This window comes from Erinaceus europaeus, chromosome 2 (assembly GCF_950295315.1).
Source record: "Erinaceus europaeus chromosome 2, mEriEur2.1, whole genome shotgun sequence".
Lineage (NCBI taxonomy): Eukaryota > Metazoa > Chordata > Mammalia > Eulipotyphla > Erinaceidae > Erinaceus > Erinaceus europaeus.
In genome coordinates, this window is record NC_080163.1 from 43,789,893 (window position 1) to 43,809,827 (window position 19,935).

The 19,935-nt window shown below is 43.4% G+C and overlaps 1 protein-coding gene across 2 annotated transcripts in view; it reads right to left on the bottom strand.

Moving 5' to 3' along the window:
* SIL1 (SIL1 nucleotide exchange factor) overlaps window positions 1–19,935 on the bottom strand; it is a 315,958-nt gene that overhangs the window by 247,530 nt on the left and 48,493 nt on the right. For both annotated transcript variants that reach the window (XM_060178915.1, XM_060178910.1), the window contains one exon: window positions 1,957–2,072. In XM_060178915.1, the coding sequence (XP_060034898.1) occupies window positions 1,957–2,061 (105 nt within the window). In that variant the 5' untranslated portion in view covers window positions 2,062–2,072. The remainder of the gene's footprint in view (window positions 1–1,956; window positions 2,073–19,935) is intronic.

Sequence of the window (19,935 nt, forward strand, 5' to 3'; positions counted from 1 at the left end):
AAAGGTGGTTGGATGGATAATTTGGATTTTTAAATGCCATCAGGACAGTAATTTTTATGGTATGAGAGAAAAGATGCTTCAACTCCTACTTGTGTTTAGCACATGATGAAAGATTATGACAAATGGATACAGCTTAGGAACAGACATAAGGATAAAAGCAGTTTCTGTTGATGAAAGTCAGTATTAACATTTTTCTGAGACTGGTCTCAATAGAGCTAATATAAATGGGCCAGAATAATTATGGCTCTGAAAGCTCATCTATCTGGTTGAACTATTATCCAAAAGGGACTTACTAACACACAGCCCTTAAGTAAATTCATCAGCATGCTTTTGTTAAATTGTGCATCTGCTAAAGCTCATGATAGAGAGCACCCAAATCCTCATGAGTTGCAAGTTGGGGGCGGGAGACACAACCTTGAGCCCTTGAGACATCTGGGTGTTTTCCTGGGCCAGGTTATGCCAGAGACAGCTCCAACCTCACGCGATAGCTAGCCTCCCCCTAGGGGTCATTGGGATCCCATTCTCACCGTCCTTGAAAAAGATTCCAGTCCTATCCTCCACTCCCAAGGTAAAAAAAAAAAAAAAAAAAAGCACCAACAAGATCATAGCAGAGAACACTAAGTACTCAAAGGATGCGTGATTCCTAACTATATATTCTCTCCTGCTCTACAAAGTATAGAGAAAGGCAGAGAAAGAAAGAAAAAATGACTGAGAGAAGGTGGAAGCATATCATGAGCCAGAGGTGAAACTCAGCTGAGCTGAGCTGGATTGTTATTAAATTCATTACAACTGCCGTTTGCACTTCAAGGACCTTCCACTCCAAAACCTCTAGCACTTTACCCAACATTTACTGGGAGCCCCTGGGACTGGGGAAAGTGATCAGGGGACAATAAAACTGTCAAATTACTGATATAGCATCTCATGGAAAGGAGCAGAGGGGGTCTAGGGTCTAACCAAGGACAGGTTGTTGCCAGGGCAGGCCAGAAGCCTTAGCATAGCACATGCATGCCAAGCTCGGGGCCTTCTCAGACATTCTGCTGCTGCCTGTGGCAATGACAGAAACCCTGAGTAATGAGGTTTAGGTTAATGAAGAGAGACCCAGAGAAAAATAGGGAGCAAAGGACACGGAGAAAGAGGATGCAGATCTACATCTTGACTGAACAAGGACAAAGAAGATGAGAGTAGAGTAAGAAGTCTTACTTGGAACTGCTGCTCACCATACAACAACCAGCTCTTGGGGAGATTCTGGCCTTCCCAGTTCTGCCACACACTGGCTGTGATTTTGTCCAAGTAGCTTATTACCTTTGAACCTAGTTTCCTCCCTTCCAAAGTTAGTACAGTCATGTTACATACTTCAAAGGGCTGTTGTAGGGGACAAAATGAGAATACACAAAGGGGCTGGGAGATAGCTTACCTAGTAAAGCACACTCACTACCATGTGCGAGGACCTGGGTTCAAACCCCTGAACCACCACATGGAAGCACCTGCAATGGGGGACGTTTCACAAGTGGTGGCTCTCCTCTCTCTTTTTCCATCTTCCATCCTCTCTCTTCTTCTCCATCTCTCTCTCTCTCTTTCTCTCTGTCTCACACCCTCTATCTAACACAAAGTCTGCCAGGAGCAAAGGAATCTGCAAATGTGGAGCCCTAGTAATAACCTTGGTGGCAAAAAAATTAATTATAGTAATAATAAGGAAAATACATATAAAGTACTTAAAACCATGCTTGGTATATATAATCACCATCATAGTTTTTTCAAAGGCAAACTACACTATGACCTTCAAACAAAAGGCAGAGAATTCAAGTCTAGGAGCGAGGAGGTTACATATATACAATGATTCAGGACTGGCCATATTAAAAAACTAAGACTCACCTCCCCAAACCCATAGCAGTCCTGATAATAGGAAAGTTTTTAACCATCCCACTAAGAAACCCTTACTTGAAACAGAAAACTTACCAGGCTCTGATGACTGAGGCAGACAGTAAAGCAGGAGGCCATCAGCAATCCTAGCAGCAGACCCCGAGGAGCCATTCTGAATGGGGGTAAGCCAGGAGGCAGCATAGTTAAGAGACCTGAGGAATATAAACACAGAAAACAGAAGGCCAACAAGAAGTTGGTGTCTGATACCCCCGTATCAAGACTCCCATATTGCCACATGTCCAACAGATGCCAGACATCTCCTATACAGGGGTTGCGCAGGTGTTCCATCGTAGCAAGACTCCATCTCCCATAAGAAGTCCAGCTACCTGAGGGAATACATAGCTTGCTTGGGACCGTTTAATCAGACAGGACTTATTCATGAGCTGTAACAGCCCTGCTCCCTTCCTTTATTCCTGATTATCAACTTACTATCAGATTGTGCAGGGTGGTAGTGGCTAAGGTGACAACAGAAGAAAACTGACTTGTGTGAACAGAGATGGGCTCAAATCTGCATAGACCTTTATAACCATTCATTTCTAAGCCAAACCTTGTTACACTGGGGGGAGGGAGATGTCATCAATATCTTAAGCTATGAAAATTCAATATTCCCAAACTGCAAAACTTTTCATATCACTTTTCAAAGAAACCAAAGTGCAGACTGTCGGATTTGTTAAAATGAAAATGACAACATAGATAAATATCCCATGCTCATGATTTCATATTGTGATTTCATATTGTTAAGATGGCAATAATACCTAAAGCAATGAACAGATTCAATGCAATCTATCAAAATTCCAATTATTTTTTACATAAATGGAGAAATTCATCCAAAAGTGCATGTGAATTTTCAAGAGGCGTCAAAGCAATCCTGGTAAAGAACAAAGTTAGAGAACTCATACACAAAGTAACAGTAACTAAAACTGTGGTACTGTTATAAAGACAGACATATGGATCCATGAATACAGTTGAGAACCCAGAAATAATCACATTTGTGATCAAGTGATTTTCAGCAAGGGTGCCAAAACCTTTTAATGGAAAAAAGACAATCACTTCAATAAAAAGTGCTGGAGCAAATGTAATCCACATTAAAAAATAATGGTAGCACAGTGGGTTAAATGCAAGGACCCGCATAAGGATCCCAGTTTGAGTCCCTGGCTCTGCCCTGCAGGGGAGGGGGTTGGGGGGGTGGTCGTCGCTTCACAGGTGGTGAAGCAGGTCTGTAAGTGTCTATCTTTCTCTCCCCCTCTGTCTTCCCCTCCTCTCTCCATTTCTCTCTGTCCTATCCAACAACACTAATATCAATAACAACAATAATAATTATAACAATATAAAACAAGGGCAACAAAAGGGAATAAATTTTTAAAAAAACTGAACTAAAATAAAATTAAAAATAAATGCCTTGCCCAGGACTGAGGTTCAAATCCCCAGTCTCCACTTATGAAGGTTAAGATTCATAAGTAGTGAAACAGTGCTTCAGGTCTCTCTCTTCCCCTCTCCCTCTCCCTCTCCCTCCCTTTCTCTCTCTCTCTCTCTCTCTCTCCTTCTCCCCTTATATCTCTCCCTCACATCTAATATCTATCAGCAAAATAAAAAAGGAAGAAACAAAAAGGGCTGTCAGGAGCTATAAATTCATCATGCAGGAACTGAATTCCAGCATGGCAATAAAAAATAAATTAAAAAAAAGATTTTTTTAAAATCTTTTCCATATATATAGAAGAAAATGGATCAAAGATCTAATTTAAGCACTAAACTACTCAGAAGAAAACATAGGGGACTATCTCTGAAGAGTAGAGTGTTTACCTTTTCATTTTCCCATTCCTTTTTCTCTCAACTCCACCTCAAGAAATTGGTCTTGTGACTTGATTACAGTGAGGCCCAAAGTCATGCCTGAGCCCACTCTTAAAAGTTCTCACCCTTTTGTCCAGCCCACACCTTTTCAGGGGCAGGTGGATACTTTCCCTAAGGACATCTGGAACCATGAAAGAAAACAGCCCTGCTGGACCAGCACTGTGCTAAAAAAGCACAGCCAAATGGAAAAGCAAAGGCTCAGGCACTAAAAATAGCTGCTACACTCACCCAGCAGCAAAAGCCTTTGCTTTCTGCCAGTTTCTCCCCTCTCTTTTTGTCGACAAAATGGAAGGGCTGAGTGCTGCATAAGCTTCCCCCCAGCAACCTGGCTCCCTGGGGCACCAATCACAATGAAACACAGGAGTGAGTTCCCAACACAGTACTAGGTTCTTGACAGGTGCCTGAGTATGAGAGAGACGAATTAGGCTGAGTGAGGATGGGCATGAAGCAAAGGTCAGAGAGACTAGGGAGGCCAGGGAGATGGGTCCCAAGAGGACAATGTCCTAGAGCTCTCTATATTGCACCAGACTTTCCTTATCCATGTAGCTTTGGCTGTAGAGGGGGGACAAAATTTAAATGGAAGGGAGGGGGCTCACAGCATTATCAGGACAACATACAAAAAGAGAGAAAAAACAGGTTTCCCTTTCCCTGTGTGAATATTCATGTCTATATACACATAAACACACACCACATCAGTCATTCCCTTATTACCACCAGGAATATACACTGGAATTGGTATGGGAAAAAAGATGAGGAAGGAGAGATAAATAAGAATGAAAAAGTCAAGGGCAGTGAAGACAAATGAACAGAAGGGGAAAGCCCAAAAGAGTCTGAGAAAGAAGAGGTGGGGACAACTGATGTACAAACAGCAGTTTCTCAACCTCCTGGAGTAGAAAGGGGAGTAGGGGTGAGTTAAATGGCAGCTCCCCCAGGGGTCTTGGCTGCCTCCATCCACAGACACATACATACATACACTAACTACTGCCCTCAGAAGCATCTTCTGCCAATAGAAGAATGAGAAATCGATTCACAAATGGATCTTTCATCTCCACTGCCCCTATGGACTGCACATCTGACCTGTTTTATTGCCTTCATAAATATTTCTGAGAGAGAGAATATCAACATAGAATGTTATATGGATGAGAGAGTGGGCTGGAAGAAACCTGAAGGTGAGGCTAGGAGAGAGGTGTGAAATGATTCTACAGGGTGTGCAGGGGCACCCAGAGAGCAAGTGCAAATGGCAGCATGAGGGCACGGGGAATGGTTTCCTTTGTCCTTCTGAAGCCTGCCCTGCAGCCATGTCACCTGGTCTTGGCCCTTATCCAAAAATGACAAGTGGGGAGTCGGGCGGTAGCACAGCAGGTTAAGAGCACATGGCGCAAAGCGGAAGGACCAGCGTAAGGATCCCGGTTCAAGCCCCCGGCTCCCCACCTGCAGAGGAGTCGCTTCACAGGTGATGAAGCAGGTCTGCAGGTGTCTATCTTTCTCTTCCCCTCTCTGTCTTCCCCTCCTCTCTCCATTTCTCTCTGTCCTATCTAACAACGATGACATCAATAATAACTACAGCAATAAAACAAAGAAAAAAAGTGACAAGTGTAGTGCAAGTAGACATAATTTTCTCTGGACTTCATGCTGAAGCTGAAGGAGAGGGGGACAAGGAAAAGGGGAAGTGACAGATGTATTCTTCCAGGATGGCCCACCATCACAAGCAGGGACTTAGGCAGTGGCAGAGGTAACCGAAGGCAATTTTAGACCCTGAGAAAAAGCAAAGCGAAAGTCATAGCATCACACTGAGGCACGATTTTACACACTTAGCCCTAGGATAGCATCCTCCTCAAAATACGTGTCACACACTAATACTGGGTTCACCTGATCACCTGCCCCTGCACACCCTGCAGAACAAACTGTCGCATCATCCCTGGCTCTCAATGAAGGACAGGCCTACGTCTATATATTTGTAGCCTTCTTTTGATTTAAAACACCATCACTCAGTCTGGAAAGGGGTGATGTATTTCAGTGTTCCACTGGTAACCCTTTCTTTATCTTTGGGCTTCAGGACAAAAGAGATAATAAGGTACTTGAGATGTCCATTTTTCTATCAAAACTGGTCATTTGTAGGCTATACCTATACTAAATAAAGGTTGGATCCTCTCAGCAATCTATATTGCCAGCTTCTTGCAGCCTGAAGCAGATGCTTGGGGAATAGGTGAGAGGATGCTCTGGGACTCAGTAATCCTTATCTTCCTTGGTGGCTCCTGTCCTGCCCACTCAATTCAGATTAGGGGTGTGGAGCAGAAGGGGTGTGTAAGTAAGACATCTTCCAGTAACTTCAGTCTTCTCTCAAGGGAGAGAAAAGGAATAGGATAAGGATGGTAGGATGCTAAAAGAAGCAAGAGTGCAACTGTTGGGTTCCTGACACCTTCTGCTATGGGTGGCAGGTCCCATGGACAGTAGCTGCTCTGCAGCCTCATAGCTAAAGGACAGGAGAGGTCACAAGTGTCCTGGATAGCAGTTTGTCTGCAAGCACACGCATCTAATACAATGCTCACATTCTTAACCTACAGTACACATCCATGTTATTTGTTTACCCATGCCTACTGGAAAAAGGGAAAAGGACACCTAACCCTACTTCTACCTTACAAGGGAGAAACTGTAACAAAGGAATAAAAACACTAGATACAAAGTATAGTACTTAGGAGCCAAGCAGTGACACACTTGGTAGAGCATAAACATTATCATGCATAAAGACCCAGATTCAAGTCTCTGGTCCCTACCTGTGGGGCAGTGGGGGCAGAAGGGCTAAGTTCATAAGCAGTGGAGCAATGCTGCAGATGTCTCTCCTTTCTTTCTCTTCCCTCCACCTCTCTCTCACCTCTATCAAAAAGAAAGAAATAAAGGAGGGGATGGCCACCAGCAATGGTGGAGCCATGCAGGCACTGAGCCGCAGTGATAGTCTTAGAAAGAAAGAGAGAGAGAGAGAGAGAGAGAAAGGAAACAAAGTATAGTAATTAAGAATCAGAGAGACATAAGGACAATTGTTGGCTCTGCCAATTCCTAGCTATGTGATCTAAGACACAATGTTACCAGGTCTCAGTTTATTCATTTGTAAAACAAGCATATAAGAGTTCCTGTTTCAGCTGGGGTATGGATCGAACTGCCATGTCCATGTCCAGCAGAGAAAGCAATTACAGAAACCAGACCTTCCACCTTATGCATCCCATAAAGAATTTTGGTCCATACTCCCAAAGGGGTAAAGAATAGAAAAGCTGCCAAATGAGCGCAGCCTAGAATGCTAGCTATGACCACAGAATGTGAGCTCAGACCAACAGGGATGCAGAGCTCCTATGCTAAAGATAAATAGACATGGGCCCAGGTCAGATCAATGAGGTGTACAATTAATGATATTTATACACTTTTCCCATATTTGGGAGCTACTCTCCTCCCTGATTCAGCCGTCTATTCCTATTTCCAACTCTGACACTATCTTCCCAGACAATACTTTTAGCCACCTGCATGTTAGCTGTCAGGCTCAGGCAAAAATTACTAAATTCATGGGCTCCTTAAAATATATCTAAAATAGACTTCTTAGGTTCTTCCAACATGAATACCCCAAATCTCATCTGCCATATTCTTACCTTTAGGTTCCTGATTATCAAACAATTTGTTCTGCTTAATATCTTAGTGTTTTTCAGCCACCAAGTTGCAGATGCTACCATGACAGCAACCTGACTTCCCTGGGCAGATGACTTCACCAATGTATCCCGGAGCCCTGCCTCCCCAGAGGCCTACCCCATTTGGGAAAGACAGGCTGGGATTATGGATTGACCTATCAATGCCCATGTTCAGTAGAGAAGCAATTACAGAAGCCAGATCTCCCACCAGCATCCCATAAAAATCTTTGATCCATACTCCCAGAGGGATAAAGAATACAGAACTTTCCAATGGATGGGAGGGTATACGGAAATCTGGTGGTGGAGACTGTGTGAAACTGTGCCACTCTTATCCCACAATCTTGATGATCCTTATTAAATCACTGGGGGGGGGGGGGGAGGGAGGGAGGGAGGGGGGGAGAGAGAGAGAGAGAGGGAATAGGGATGCTTCCATGGTGTGGATGGGACTTGAAACTCTGGTGGTTGGAATTGAATGGAATGATACTCATTATCTTACAATCTTGTTAGTCATTATTAAATCACTAATAAAAAAATTTTTAAAAAGGGAATTCCTATTTCAAACAGTGTTGGAGTGGATTAAATGAAATAATGCATGGAAAGTGCTTGGGCCAGCATGTGGCACCTAATCTTCATGCCAGTGTTGAAGTGGGGGTGATGAACTGCCCTTAGACTCAGAGGTAGGCAGGGCCAGATCAGGTAGCTGAGAACCAGTGTCCGGAGCTCCTTCTGCCTAGAGGGTATAAGTCCCTTAAAGCAGCACCCACACTGGAAACTTTTAAGACCTACGCATTTTGTTGAGCATTTGCTTCCAAGAGATGATAGGAACAGATGCTAGGAAATGACTCGCATAGCTGGAAATATAGACCCCCCAAAGTCAGTTATCTGCTGAGCCCTGCAGCAGCCCCAGTCCATTCAGTGTTTTTCCCGGTGTATTTGCATCCAAAGAGCCAGACCACCAACATGTAGACCTGTCAGCTGCATGAACTGCTATAAAAACAATATTCTGCTTTACAAACTAAAGGTGAGAGAATGAGCTCTTCCCACAGACACACATTCATTATTATTTATGGGCTGCACAAACTCGTACAAATACACAGTCTCTACACAAACAGAAGCTCGCCACCTAATCTGAACAGACAAATATGAGGCTGAAGAAACATTGCAAAAAGGACACTGAAAGGACAGCCCTGACAAGGGAGAACAATGTGCAAAGGCTTAGGAAAAGAAATGAATTTTTAAAGAATAATTTGAGGTGCAAGAAAACTAAGTTTGGAATAGTCAGGTAAGCAGGTCTTTCCCCTCTAAGGCATAGGCAAAACAGAAGTAAGAATTAAATGGGGGAATCTGGTGGTGGCGCATCTGGTTGAGCACACGTTACAATGCCCAAAGGACCCAGCTACAAGCCCTGATCCCCACCTGCAAGGCAAAAACTTTGCAAATGGAGAAAAAGTGCTGCAGCTGTCTCTCTGTCTCTTTCTATCTCCCCCTTCCCTCTTGATTTCTGACCACCTCTAGCCAATAAAATTAAGATAATTTAAAATTTTTTTTAAATGGAAAAAGCCTTCAAACAGTAAAATAAATGTGATTTCTAAGCCCAGTCCAGCCTGGAACATCCTTAAGGCATTGACCATTAGTGTAATGGAGACAGTATCAGTCCCAAATAAGTCTTACATAGGGTCATGGAAACAGGGACTGATCTCAGCCCCATGGCACCCAATATCCCCAAGTCTCTGCCTGACCAAGGAACCACAAAGGCAAAATCCATTCATATACCCTACAAGGGACAGCAGAGGAGAGGCCTTTCTAGCGACAACACAAGGGACAAACACTGGCCCCACAAAAGAATGAGACAAAGAAGGGTCTCACAGACTCAGCTAGAACTGGAGTCCCAGAAGGATGGCAGTTAGGATGGAATAAAACAAGAGGGAGGCATTCCCAATACTTTTTTAGCCCAAAAGGTAGAGGAGCACGATCAATCTCATTTCTACCCCAGTACGGAAGAGGACCAAGGGGGGCAGGCGGTGGCACACCCAGCTAAGCACACATAGTACTATTCGCAAGGACCCAGGTTGGAGTCTCCACTCCACACCTGCAGCAGGGACACTTCACAAGTGGTGAAGCAGGTCTGCAAGCGTCTCTCACTCTATCTTTCCCTCCCCTCTCAATTTCTCTCTGTCCTATCAAATAAAATGAAATAGGAGAGGGGGAAGGGGGAGGAAAGGGGAGGGGGAGGGGAGGAGGAGGAAAGGGGAAGGAAAGGGGAGGGGAAGAGATGGGGAGAAGGGAGGGGAAGGGGAGGGAGGGGGAGGGAGGAAAGGGGAAGGGGAGGGGGAGGGGAGGGAGGGGGAGGAAAGGGGAAGGGGAGGGGGAGGGGAGGGGGAGGGAGGAAAGGGGAAGGGGAGGGGGAGGGGTGGGGAAGGGGGAGGGAGGGGGAAGGGAGGGGAGGGAGGGGGAAGGGAGGGAAGGGAAGGGAGGGGGAGGAAAGAGGGAAGGGGAGAGGGGAGGGGAAAGGGGAGGGGAAGGGGAGAGGGGAGGGGAGGAGGAGGAAAGGGGAGGGGGAGAGGAGGGGAGAAGGGGGGAAGGAGAAGGGGAGGGGAGGGGAGGGGAGGGGAGGGGAGGGGAGGGGAGGGGAGGGAAGGGAAGGGAAGGGAAGGGAAGGGAAGGGAAGGGAAGGGAAGGGAAGGGAAGGGAAGGGAAGGGAAGGGAAGGGAAGGGAAGGGAAGGGAACTCTCAGAAGTAATGGACTCATAGTGCCTGCACCAAACCCCAACTATAACCCTGGAGGCAAAAAAAAAGGAAGTGGATGATATTCAGGAAGGTTGCAAAACAGATAAGCAAAAAAGTGAGATCTTGGACATAAAAGGAAGTAGATGTATCTAAAAGAAATGAAGAGATAAACACACTGATTGGACAAAAAAAAAAAAAAAAGGATAACCCAGTCTGGTCCTTTCTAGACTTACTCAGCTTTCAAAGAATCTGACTGCAAGAGAAGTTAAGATTTAGTCTTCATTTGGACAGAAGAAACAGGAGAACAGCAGATATGCAGATATAGACTCTATCTCTGCATACTGATACAGAGTCTGTATCATCCACAAATAGAAATAAGCACAATAAACCTTTAGGCACAGAACTTGTCAGGGAATCCAGGAAGCATCTGGCAACTTTCCACTTGTTGAAAACAAGGTAAAGAAGGCTAAGGCAGGGCAAAAAACTGGTGCCAGGAGCAGAGGTGGTAACCAAAGCAGCAGAGAGTGGCTGCTTTAGGGAGACACCTGAGAGAAAAGGGAGTAGTAGGCCAAGAAAAAACTTCAAGCCAGGGCTGGAGGCCAGTAAGGGAGCCAGATATAGGTTGCATACAGATTGCATGGGTAAAATTTGAGACGAATCCTGAGAAAAGTCAAGTGCAGAGCAACAATATCATGAGATTAGTCAGAATGAGGATGAGAAAATCCACTGCAGGGGCTGGGGAGAAACATATGGTTATGCAAAAAGACTTTCTTGCCTAAAGCTCTGTGGGTCCAGGTTCAATTCCCAAGAACCACTATATAAGCCAGATTTGAGTAGTGTTCTGGTCTTTCTCTCTGTGTTTATCTTTCTCTCTGCTTCTCATTAAAATAATAAAATATTTTTAAAAATCTGTTGTGTTTGGCAGTAAGTCAGACAAGGGACCTTTCAAGAAGACACACAGGTGAAGAAATAGAAGCACAACAAGTATCATTTCAAAAGGCGGAGTGCATCCACTGAAGTTTAGAGATTTGGGCTCATTTCTCTAAATTTATTTTTTCCCTCAACATTTTCACTAGTCTTAATGATAATAAAGAAATACCAGCTCCTATAGAGGAGATAGAGAATCATATGATAGGGTCATCTGATAGTACAATATTATCTCCCAGCACGAGTCCTCAGCCACCAGAGAGAGGGGAGAGAAGTAGATTCTCCAAGAACAGAGTCCTATCAGACTGACTCCACTTGCTCTGGGTTCAGTCATGCCTCAGACTTCTTAAGACATTTTAATCCCTACACTTTTTAAAGTTGTAATCATCATAATGGTAGCACTAGGAGTGAGAGATGGAGAGAAATATCTCTGTCCCACAATAGAGCAATTTTCTGGCCATGCCTGAGGAAAACAATTTCTATCAAATAATGCTTGTAATCAACATTTATAGAGCATTTCCTATGTTCTAAGCAAAGATGCAGACTTATTTACAATCCTTCACCACAATTCTCCTGACAAGATTCTAGTATGTTGCTCATTTTGCCCAAGAGGGCACTAAAATTCAGAACTGGCCAGAGTTCCTGTTGCTAGTGAGCAACAGAGTAAAGATTCAAAGTCAGACTGGATCCAGAACTCCTACTCTTTGCTTCTTTCCACTAACCAGGCTGCCTGCCAGTGGTCTGTGAAATCAGTCCCAGAAAGTGGACTCAACTTATGTGTTCTCCAAAAATCTAAATTAAAAGTCACATGTTTTGTGTCAGGAAACCTTGAATTGAGCTTACTGGGGCCCTCTTGTGGAGAGACCCATCTCTATTAAGCCCAACTTTCTGTGCAACACACACACACACACACACACACACACACACACACACACACACACACTTTTTGATAATCAAAGTGGCATTGGTATAAGCCAGCTAACAGCAGAAGCACAGACATTCAAGAGGAAGTTTCCTTAACTCAGCCTACAGCTAGGTCAGTGTCACCAAGAGACCTCTTGGCCTCTCATCATTTAGACTTCCCTACTTTACAAGAAGAAGCAAAAGCCTCCTTGTCCCTACTCAGAGACCAATGTCAAGCACTCTCCTGCTGTATATTCAACTGTCTGGCAAGAATTGAGCAGTGAGAAGGAAACAGCTATACTAGATAAAAGTTGATTGAAATTATTATCCAAGCTCTTTTTTAGCTATCCTGATTTCCCCACCAAGGAAATAAACAGAGGAGTATTCCTCTATGAGAGATAAAGAAAATGAACCCAAAAAGGTGAATGGGGTTTTCCAATAACACCAGCAACTACCAATGGGATTAGAGAAATACCTGGTCAGTGTGCTTTCCACTAGGTTTTAGATTGCAAGCTACTGGCATGTGGTGGACAAGGAAGCCTGCTCCTTCTATTTTCCCATGACCTTGCTCCGAACTGAGATAAGTCTGTGTCTGATGATAACATCCAAGATTATCAGAAGGTCCACTCTACTCCATCTTCACTCCAGTGTAACAACAAGCATGTGAACCCTAGATTTCATCCCAGCTCTTTGTAATTGATTGTGGGGCATTAGGCTAGCTAACTACATCTCTCCAAGTTTCAATTACTCCATCTTAAAAAGGAGTTGATAGGGAGTCGGGTGGTAGCACAGCGGCTTAAGCACAAGGACCAGCATAAAGATCCTGGTTCGAGCCCCGGGGTCCCCACCTGCAGGGGAGTCGATTCACAGGTGGTGAAGCAGGTCTGCAGGTGTCTATCTTTCTCTCTTCCTCTCTGTCTTCCCCTCCTCTCTCCATAGTCTCCTCTTCTCCTCTGTCCTATCTAACAATGATGACATCAATAATAATAACTATAACAATGAAAACAACAAGGGTAACAAAAGGGAAAATAAATATTTAAAAAGGAGTTGATAATGTGTCAAAAACTGTACTGTAAAACCATTAGTTCCTCCCATAAAATTACTTTCAAATGTAAAGACAAAAATAAATAAAATTAACTTGATAACAATTATTTTGTACAATAAATGAGATATGAACCATACAACATAGTACCTGGCACAAAATGAGAGCTCAAGAAGGTACAGTTCTTGGGGGTAGATAGCATAATGGTTATTCAAAGATACTCTTAAGCATGAAGCTTCGAAGTCCCAGGTTCAATCCCCCACACCACCATAAGCTAGAGCTGAGCAGTGCTCTAGTAAAGAAAAGGGGGTGCAGTTTTCATGAACATCTTTTTATAAAAACAATTCTAAGTAGAGAACAAGAAACAAAGAGAGGGTTTCTCACCTGCATAGAATTATCTTCTGTTCTGACAACTAAGCCACTTCTTGGAATTCAACTTCCTTAGTCTCAAATCTACTCACACACCTGTACTTTCCTCTAGAGGCATTTCCATAGAAAATCTGCCCCTCACCCCATCCATAGAACTCTTTAAGGAATACTATCTGCCTCTGCATCAGTCCCTCCAATAAGCTGACTAAGAACAGCCACTCTACTTCAGAGGGCTGAGCAGTGGCACACACACAGTTAAGTGCATACAGTACTAAGCACAAGGACCCAGGTTTGATCCCCCGGCCGCACCTGCAGGACATACACTTTACAAGTGGCAAAGCAGGTCTGCAGGGGTCTATCTTTCTCCCACTTCCTTTTTTTTTGCCTTCAGGGTTATCACTGGGGCTTGATGCCAACACTATGAATCCATTGCTCCTGCAGGCCTTTTTATTATTATTATTATTATTATTATTAGATAGGACAGAGAGAAACAGAGTGAAGGGGAAGATAGACACCTGCAGAGCTGCTTCACCACTTGTGAAGTGACCCCCCCCCCAGAGGTGAGGAGCCAGGGGCTCGAACCAGGAACCTTAAATGAATCCTTGTGCTTCATACTATATGTGCTTAGCCCAGTGCACTACTGCCAGCCCCCCGTCTCTACTCTACTATTATCAGTTCTCTGTCCTACCCAATAAAAATGGAGGGGAAATGGACACCAGGACCTAGATTTGTAGTTAGAATAAAGCCCCAGTGATAACCCTGGAGGCAAAAAAATAAATAATGAATGAAAGAGAGAGAGAGAGAGAGAGAGAGAGAGAGAGAGAACAGCCACTTCACAGTCAGTGAAATAGCTCAGCTTATGGAGTACATAATTTGCATGTCTAAGGCTCCTGGTTAGAACCCTGGTACCTCATGTGCTAGTGTAGTACTCTGGTTTCTCTCCTTTCCACTCAATGTTTTCCTTTGTTGTTGTTTTTTAATTTCTTTATTGGGGAATTAATGTTTTACATTCAACAGTAAATACAGTAGTCTGTACATGCATAACATTCCCCAGTTTCCCATATAACAATACAACCCCCACTAGGTCCTCTGTCATCCTTCTTGGACCTGTATTCTCCCCACCCACCCACCCCAGAGTCTTTTACTTTGGTGCGATATGCCAATTCCAGTTCAGGTTCTACTTGTTTGTTTTTTTTTTTTTCAATCTTGTTTTTCAACTTCTGCCTGAGTGAGATAATCCCATATTCATCCTTTTGTTTCTGACTTATTTCACTCAACATGATTTTTTCAAGGGCCATCCAAGATCAGCTGAAAACAGTGAAGTCACCATTTTTTACAACTGAGTAGTATTCCATTGTGTATATAGACCACAACTTGCTCAGCCACTCCTCTGTTGTTGGACACCTGGGTTGCTACCAGGTTTTGGCTATTACAAATTGTGCTGCCAAGAACATATGTGTACATGGATCTTTTTGGATGGATGTGTTGGGTTCCTTAGGATATATCCCCAGGAGAAGAACTGCAGGATCATAGGGTAGGTCCATTTCTAGCCTTCTGAGAGTTCTCCAGACTGTTCTCCACAGAGGTTGGACCAATTGACATTCCCACAGCAGTGCAGGAGGGTTCCTTTGACCTCACACCCTTTCCAGCATTTGCTGCTGTTACCTTTTCTGATGTATGACATTCTCACAGGAGTGAAGTGGTATCTCATTGTTGTCTTGATTTGCATTTCTCTGACAGAGACTTGGAGCATTTTTTCATGTGTTTCTCAGCCTTTTGGAACTCTTCTGTGGCGAATATTTTGTCTCATATCCTCCCCCCCATTTTTGGATGGGGTTATTTGTTGTCTTGTTGTTGAGTTTGGCAAGCTCTTTATATATGTTGGTTGTTAAACTCTTTTCTGATATATGGCATGTAAAGATCTTCTCCCATTCTGTGAGGGGTCTCTTGGTTTGGGTAGTGGTTTCTTTTGCTGTGCAGAAGCTTTTTAATTTGATGTAGTCCCATATGTTTATACTTGCCTTAGTCTTCTTTGTAATTGAATTCATTTCATTGAAGATGTCTTTAAAATTTATGTGGAAAAGAGTTCTGCCAATATTTTCCTCTAAGTATCTGATAGTTTGTGGTCTAACATCCAAGTCCTTGATCCACTTGGAATTTACTTTTGTATTTGGTGAAATACAGTGGTTCAGTTTCATTCTTCTGCATGTTTCAACCCATTGTTTCCAACACCATTTGTTGAAGAGACTCTGCTTTCCCCCATTTAATAGTCTGGGCACTTTTGTCAAAGATTAGATGTCCATAGGTGTGGGCAATGTCCTCCTTTGTATCACTTTTTTTTTTCCATGCTTGCATGATTCCACTGCTCCTAGCTAAAGTTATTTCCTTTCAATGTCAGGCAGAGAGAAGAAAGAGAAGAGCACACCACAACACAGCTCCACTAATGATGGAGTTACCCCCTGCTACATAGTACTGGGGCTTGCATATGATAAAGTATATACTCTGCCAGGTGAACAAACTCCTGGTCCTTTTCATATGATTTAAAAAATACATGATAATTTAAAAAGAACAGCCACTTCAGAAGCCAGTATCCTGATGACTCAAGTCTATCTCCAAGCTCTTGTTGTTACTCTCCTATGTCTGAGGGGCAGCAAGGAGGGCAGAAGCAGCTAAAGCAGAGCCAAGCTGTTGGGACCACCACAGATAGGATCAGCCAGCATCTAGAGAGCAAGGGACACAGGGATTCCTTCCTTCTCATTTAAATATTGAATAGAGGGGCTGGGCAATGGTGCACCTCATTGAGGTCATACTTTATCATGCACAAGGATTTGGGTTCAAGCCTCTGGTCCCTTCCTACCTACAGGGGGTAAAGCAGGGCCACAAGTCAGTCTCTCTCTCTCTCTCTCCCTCTCTCTCTCCCTCTCACTCCCCCTTTTCTCTCTTCCTTTCTCACCTCCCTCCCTCCCTCCCTATCTTCCCTTCACCTCTCAATTTCTCTCTGTCCTACCAAGAATCTAAAAAAAGGAAAAAATGGCCACCAGGTGCATTGGATTCATCATGCAAGCACTGAACCCCAGTGATAACCCTGGTGGCAACAATGTTGGGACTATGTGTAAGCTTGATAGAGCTTAGGGAGAACTCCCCATCCTTGGATGGAGGTCTGAGAAGATACCCTCTTGGTTAGTCTCTCTCAACCGAGGTGAGCAAAAGGGGAGAAACTCAGACTTAGTTCTTTCCTTCCTGACTCTCAGGCCCACAGAAACCCCAATACTTCTCCCCATTAACTGCAGGCCACATGGCTGCCTACTTTAAGATTCACTTACTCAAAGTTACCTTACCTTCTGATCACAGAGAACACACATTATCACACACTCCTAGCAGTGCCCTTTGATGTCTTCAATTTGCATCAAAACTTGCTTATCTTTTCTCTATATTGCCTTAACTGGTTCAACCCCTCTCCTCCCCTCAAACGCCTTTGGGTAATTAAATGCCTGCATCAGGAGACTAATTATCTTGACCTTTATGTATCTGCATCAATTCTTGTCATACCAGCCCCCTACCATAGGGGCAAGCCAACCTTTAAGAAACCTGTAATTTCTGACATATTACAATAATTCCCTTTGTTTGGTTTTCTATTTAACTCATGTCCACCTGCTAATAAACGAGACCTGAGACTTGAGATCTGAGGTCTGAGCATGCTGCAGGTCTCCCCAGTGTCTTTTACTTCCTGTCGTCCCCTGTCGCAAACGAGAAAGAACCGGTTCATTACCTTTCCCCTTGAGATCACCCCGCCAAAGACCCTGACACAACAAAATATTATATATTATTTAAAATAAAAATAAAAATGGCATTTGAAATTCCTGACAGTAAGTGGTGGACTTTATATTACAAAGAGTGCCTGGGATTTCCAGACATATTCACGTACCTCAGTCTAAGCTTAGGAGAGATGAGAGTTTGTTTTTTCCCCCCCAATGTTTCCAAGCTTCCAGAGAAGATTAAATTGCTTATTGGGATTATAGTAGGAGGGGAGGTATGACTTCCAGTCCATAGTTCCAAAACAGACTATCTGCAAATCAGTAAGGTGTGCACACCACCCTTATTCCAGGCTGGCTATTGTAGACTTTGGTTTATAAGCATTCAGCATTCACACTCTAGAAACATGTTACCACACAAAAGATATTTTAGCATTAGCCTTGATTCCCTGAGCACACTGGGTATGCTGTTTTATGACAGAGAGCATACATAAGACACCATTGCTGCCCTCGGGTAACTGATATCCTATTCAAAACCAGACAGCATGGCTTTCCACACCTGAAAGTCTCAGAGTACAAATAATGAAAAGAAAGCCCTACTGGGAATATGTTAGGAGAAAATGGATACTGTTCTGGGCAACTTGAGACACAAATTACAACTTTATAATGATGATTTGGGTAACAATTAGGGTGTTCCTTAAACTAATTGAGAAGTCCCAAGAAAACAGCATTTACTAACAGTAACGCATAAGCAGTAGTACAAGGATGGGTCACTAAGTACAAAACTCACTACTACCACATTGGCACTGACTACGTCTTCCAGGTAAGTCAGCAACTCAAAAATATTTTATTTTTAACATGCCTGGGAGTTCAAAGATATTTATAATCCCAGATCCTTAAAAACTTGAGAGGATGAGTTTTTAAATGTACACATTTACATACGTGGGCAGAAACACGAACATCAGATGCTTCTCAGCACAGCTCAGGGAGCCATAACTCACGGCTTTCACAATCCCACCTACCGCCCAGAGCAAATCCGGGCGCCTGCTCTAAGAGATGGTGGGAGGCTGGGTAGGTAGCCAAGAAACAAAGAAAACTAAACTCAGCACTTGGCAGGACAATTAAGGAGCAGAGGATTTTAAACGCATTGTTTCTGACTCTAAATATGTCTACACTTACTACCAATTTGGGATCAGACACCACATTTAGTTCTGCTGTGGCCACGTACTAAAAATATTGAGCAGAGTATTGCCTAGGAAACAATAATCCTCCCGGCTACAGCAACTCCATTCCAGAGCTGACTCTGTTGCTGTCCCAGGGTCCCTAGCCTAGGATTCATGAGAGCCCAGTACCTAACAAGACTACCACTGTCTGATCAAAGGCTCACTTGCCAGGGCTAGTGATTACACGACCTCTTCATCAAGGTTTTCATATCCTGCATTGCCATATGCTCAACTGAAGTTCAAACCTGGCCCTCACCACAAGGAAACTTTATTGCTATGGTTTTAGTCACTGCCTCTCTGTATCTATAAATTTAAAAAAAAAATGAGCAAAGTAAACAGATCTACAAAGAAGATACACAGATAGCTAAATAAGCACATAAGATAAAGCTTAGAAGTCAAGACAATCATTGTTGTGGTGCTGGTTGAGGCGCCACCTCCAGTCTGTTTTACCAACAAAAAGACTGCTGAGGGGAGGAGAGGACTCCCCTAAGACTCACCAGATGCAACTCCATTGCTACTGCCCCTCAGAGGCTGGAGCAGCAGCCAGGAGGCCTTGTGCTGACATTGGGGGTTAGAGAAACGGCCAGGAAACTCAGGAGAGTATCTACATCCTGGTGGACTAAGGGTGGGGCTATATAATGGGAGCCTTTCCACATTATTTTCCTGATGAATTAGGAGACACGGTAAATAACTGCTACAGAACCCACAGAGTATAAACAGCATTTGTTTGGAAACAGGGCCAAGTAGTGCTGCCCACCTTACCTCTGGCTATTTGCAGAGCATCTGAATTGAGCCCAGGGCTTTGGATACTCGGGGCATAAGAATGTCTTTGCATAACCACTGTGCTATCTTCCCCCACCCTGATTTATCTCTTGGTCAGGAGTGAGTGATTAAGCTAAAAAGCTTGCTTATAGTTTAAAACCCCTCAGTTTCCCATAATCTACATGGGAGAAAAAGAACAAAAGAAGCTTGAACAGCCACTGTGCTTCAACTCAGAGATTGATATAACACTGAAACAACTGTTAAATTCCACAACTGCTAACACTTTAAGTACCTTACTTAGACACAAGTCAGTCCAGGCAAGAGTGATCAGTAGATTGAAAAGTACAGAGAGAGGGACCTCATAACACACTATATATAATGATTAAACCCAGAAGAAACATTGGAGAAACGAACTAGGACAAAAGCCCAGCTATAAGCCTCCCAAAGGTAGAAGCACAGAAGAGTATGGTCAACATCCAAATGCTAACTGAGGAATTAGTCATAGGAGTAAGGAAAGAGTTTGAAAGTAAAGTAGTCAGAAATGGGGAAACAACAAAAAATAAGACTGAAAGAAAACACTATCGCAAGGTAATCAGAGAGCCAAAAGCTGAAATAGCTAAGAGCACAACTTGCTGAACAAGCTAATACAAATAACAAAACAGCTGAACTACAGAAAACAGAGGGGAGAGAGAATAGAATAAATGAGGCAGAAAAATGAATTAGCAAGATCGAGGATGAATTAGAAAAAACTAAGAAAGAAGAGATCTCATAAAGAGATGAAGAGATACTGA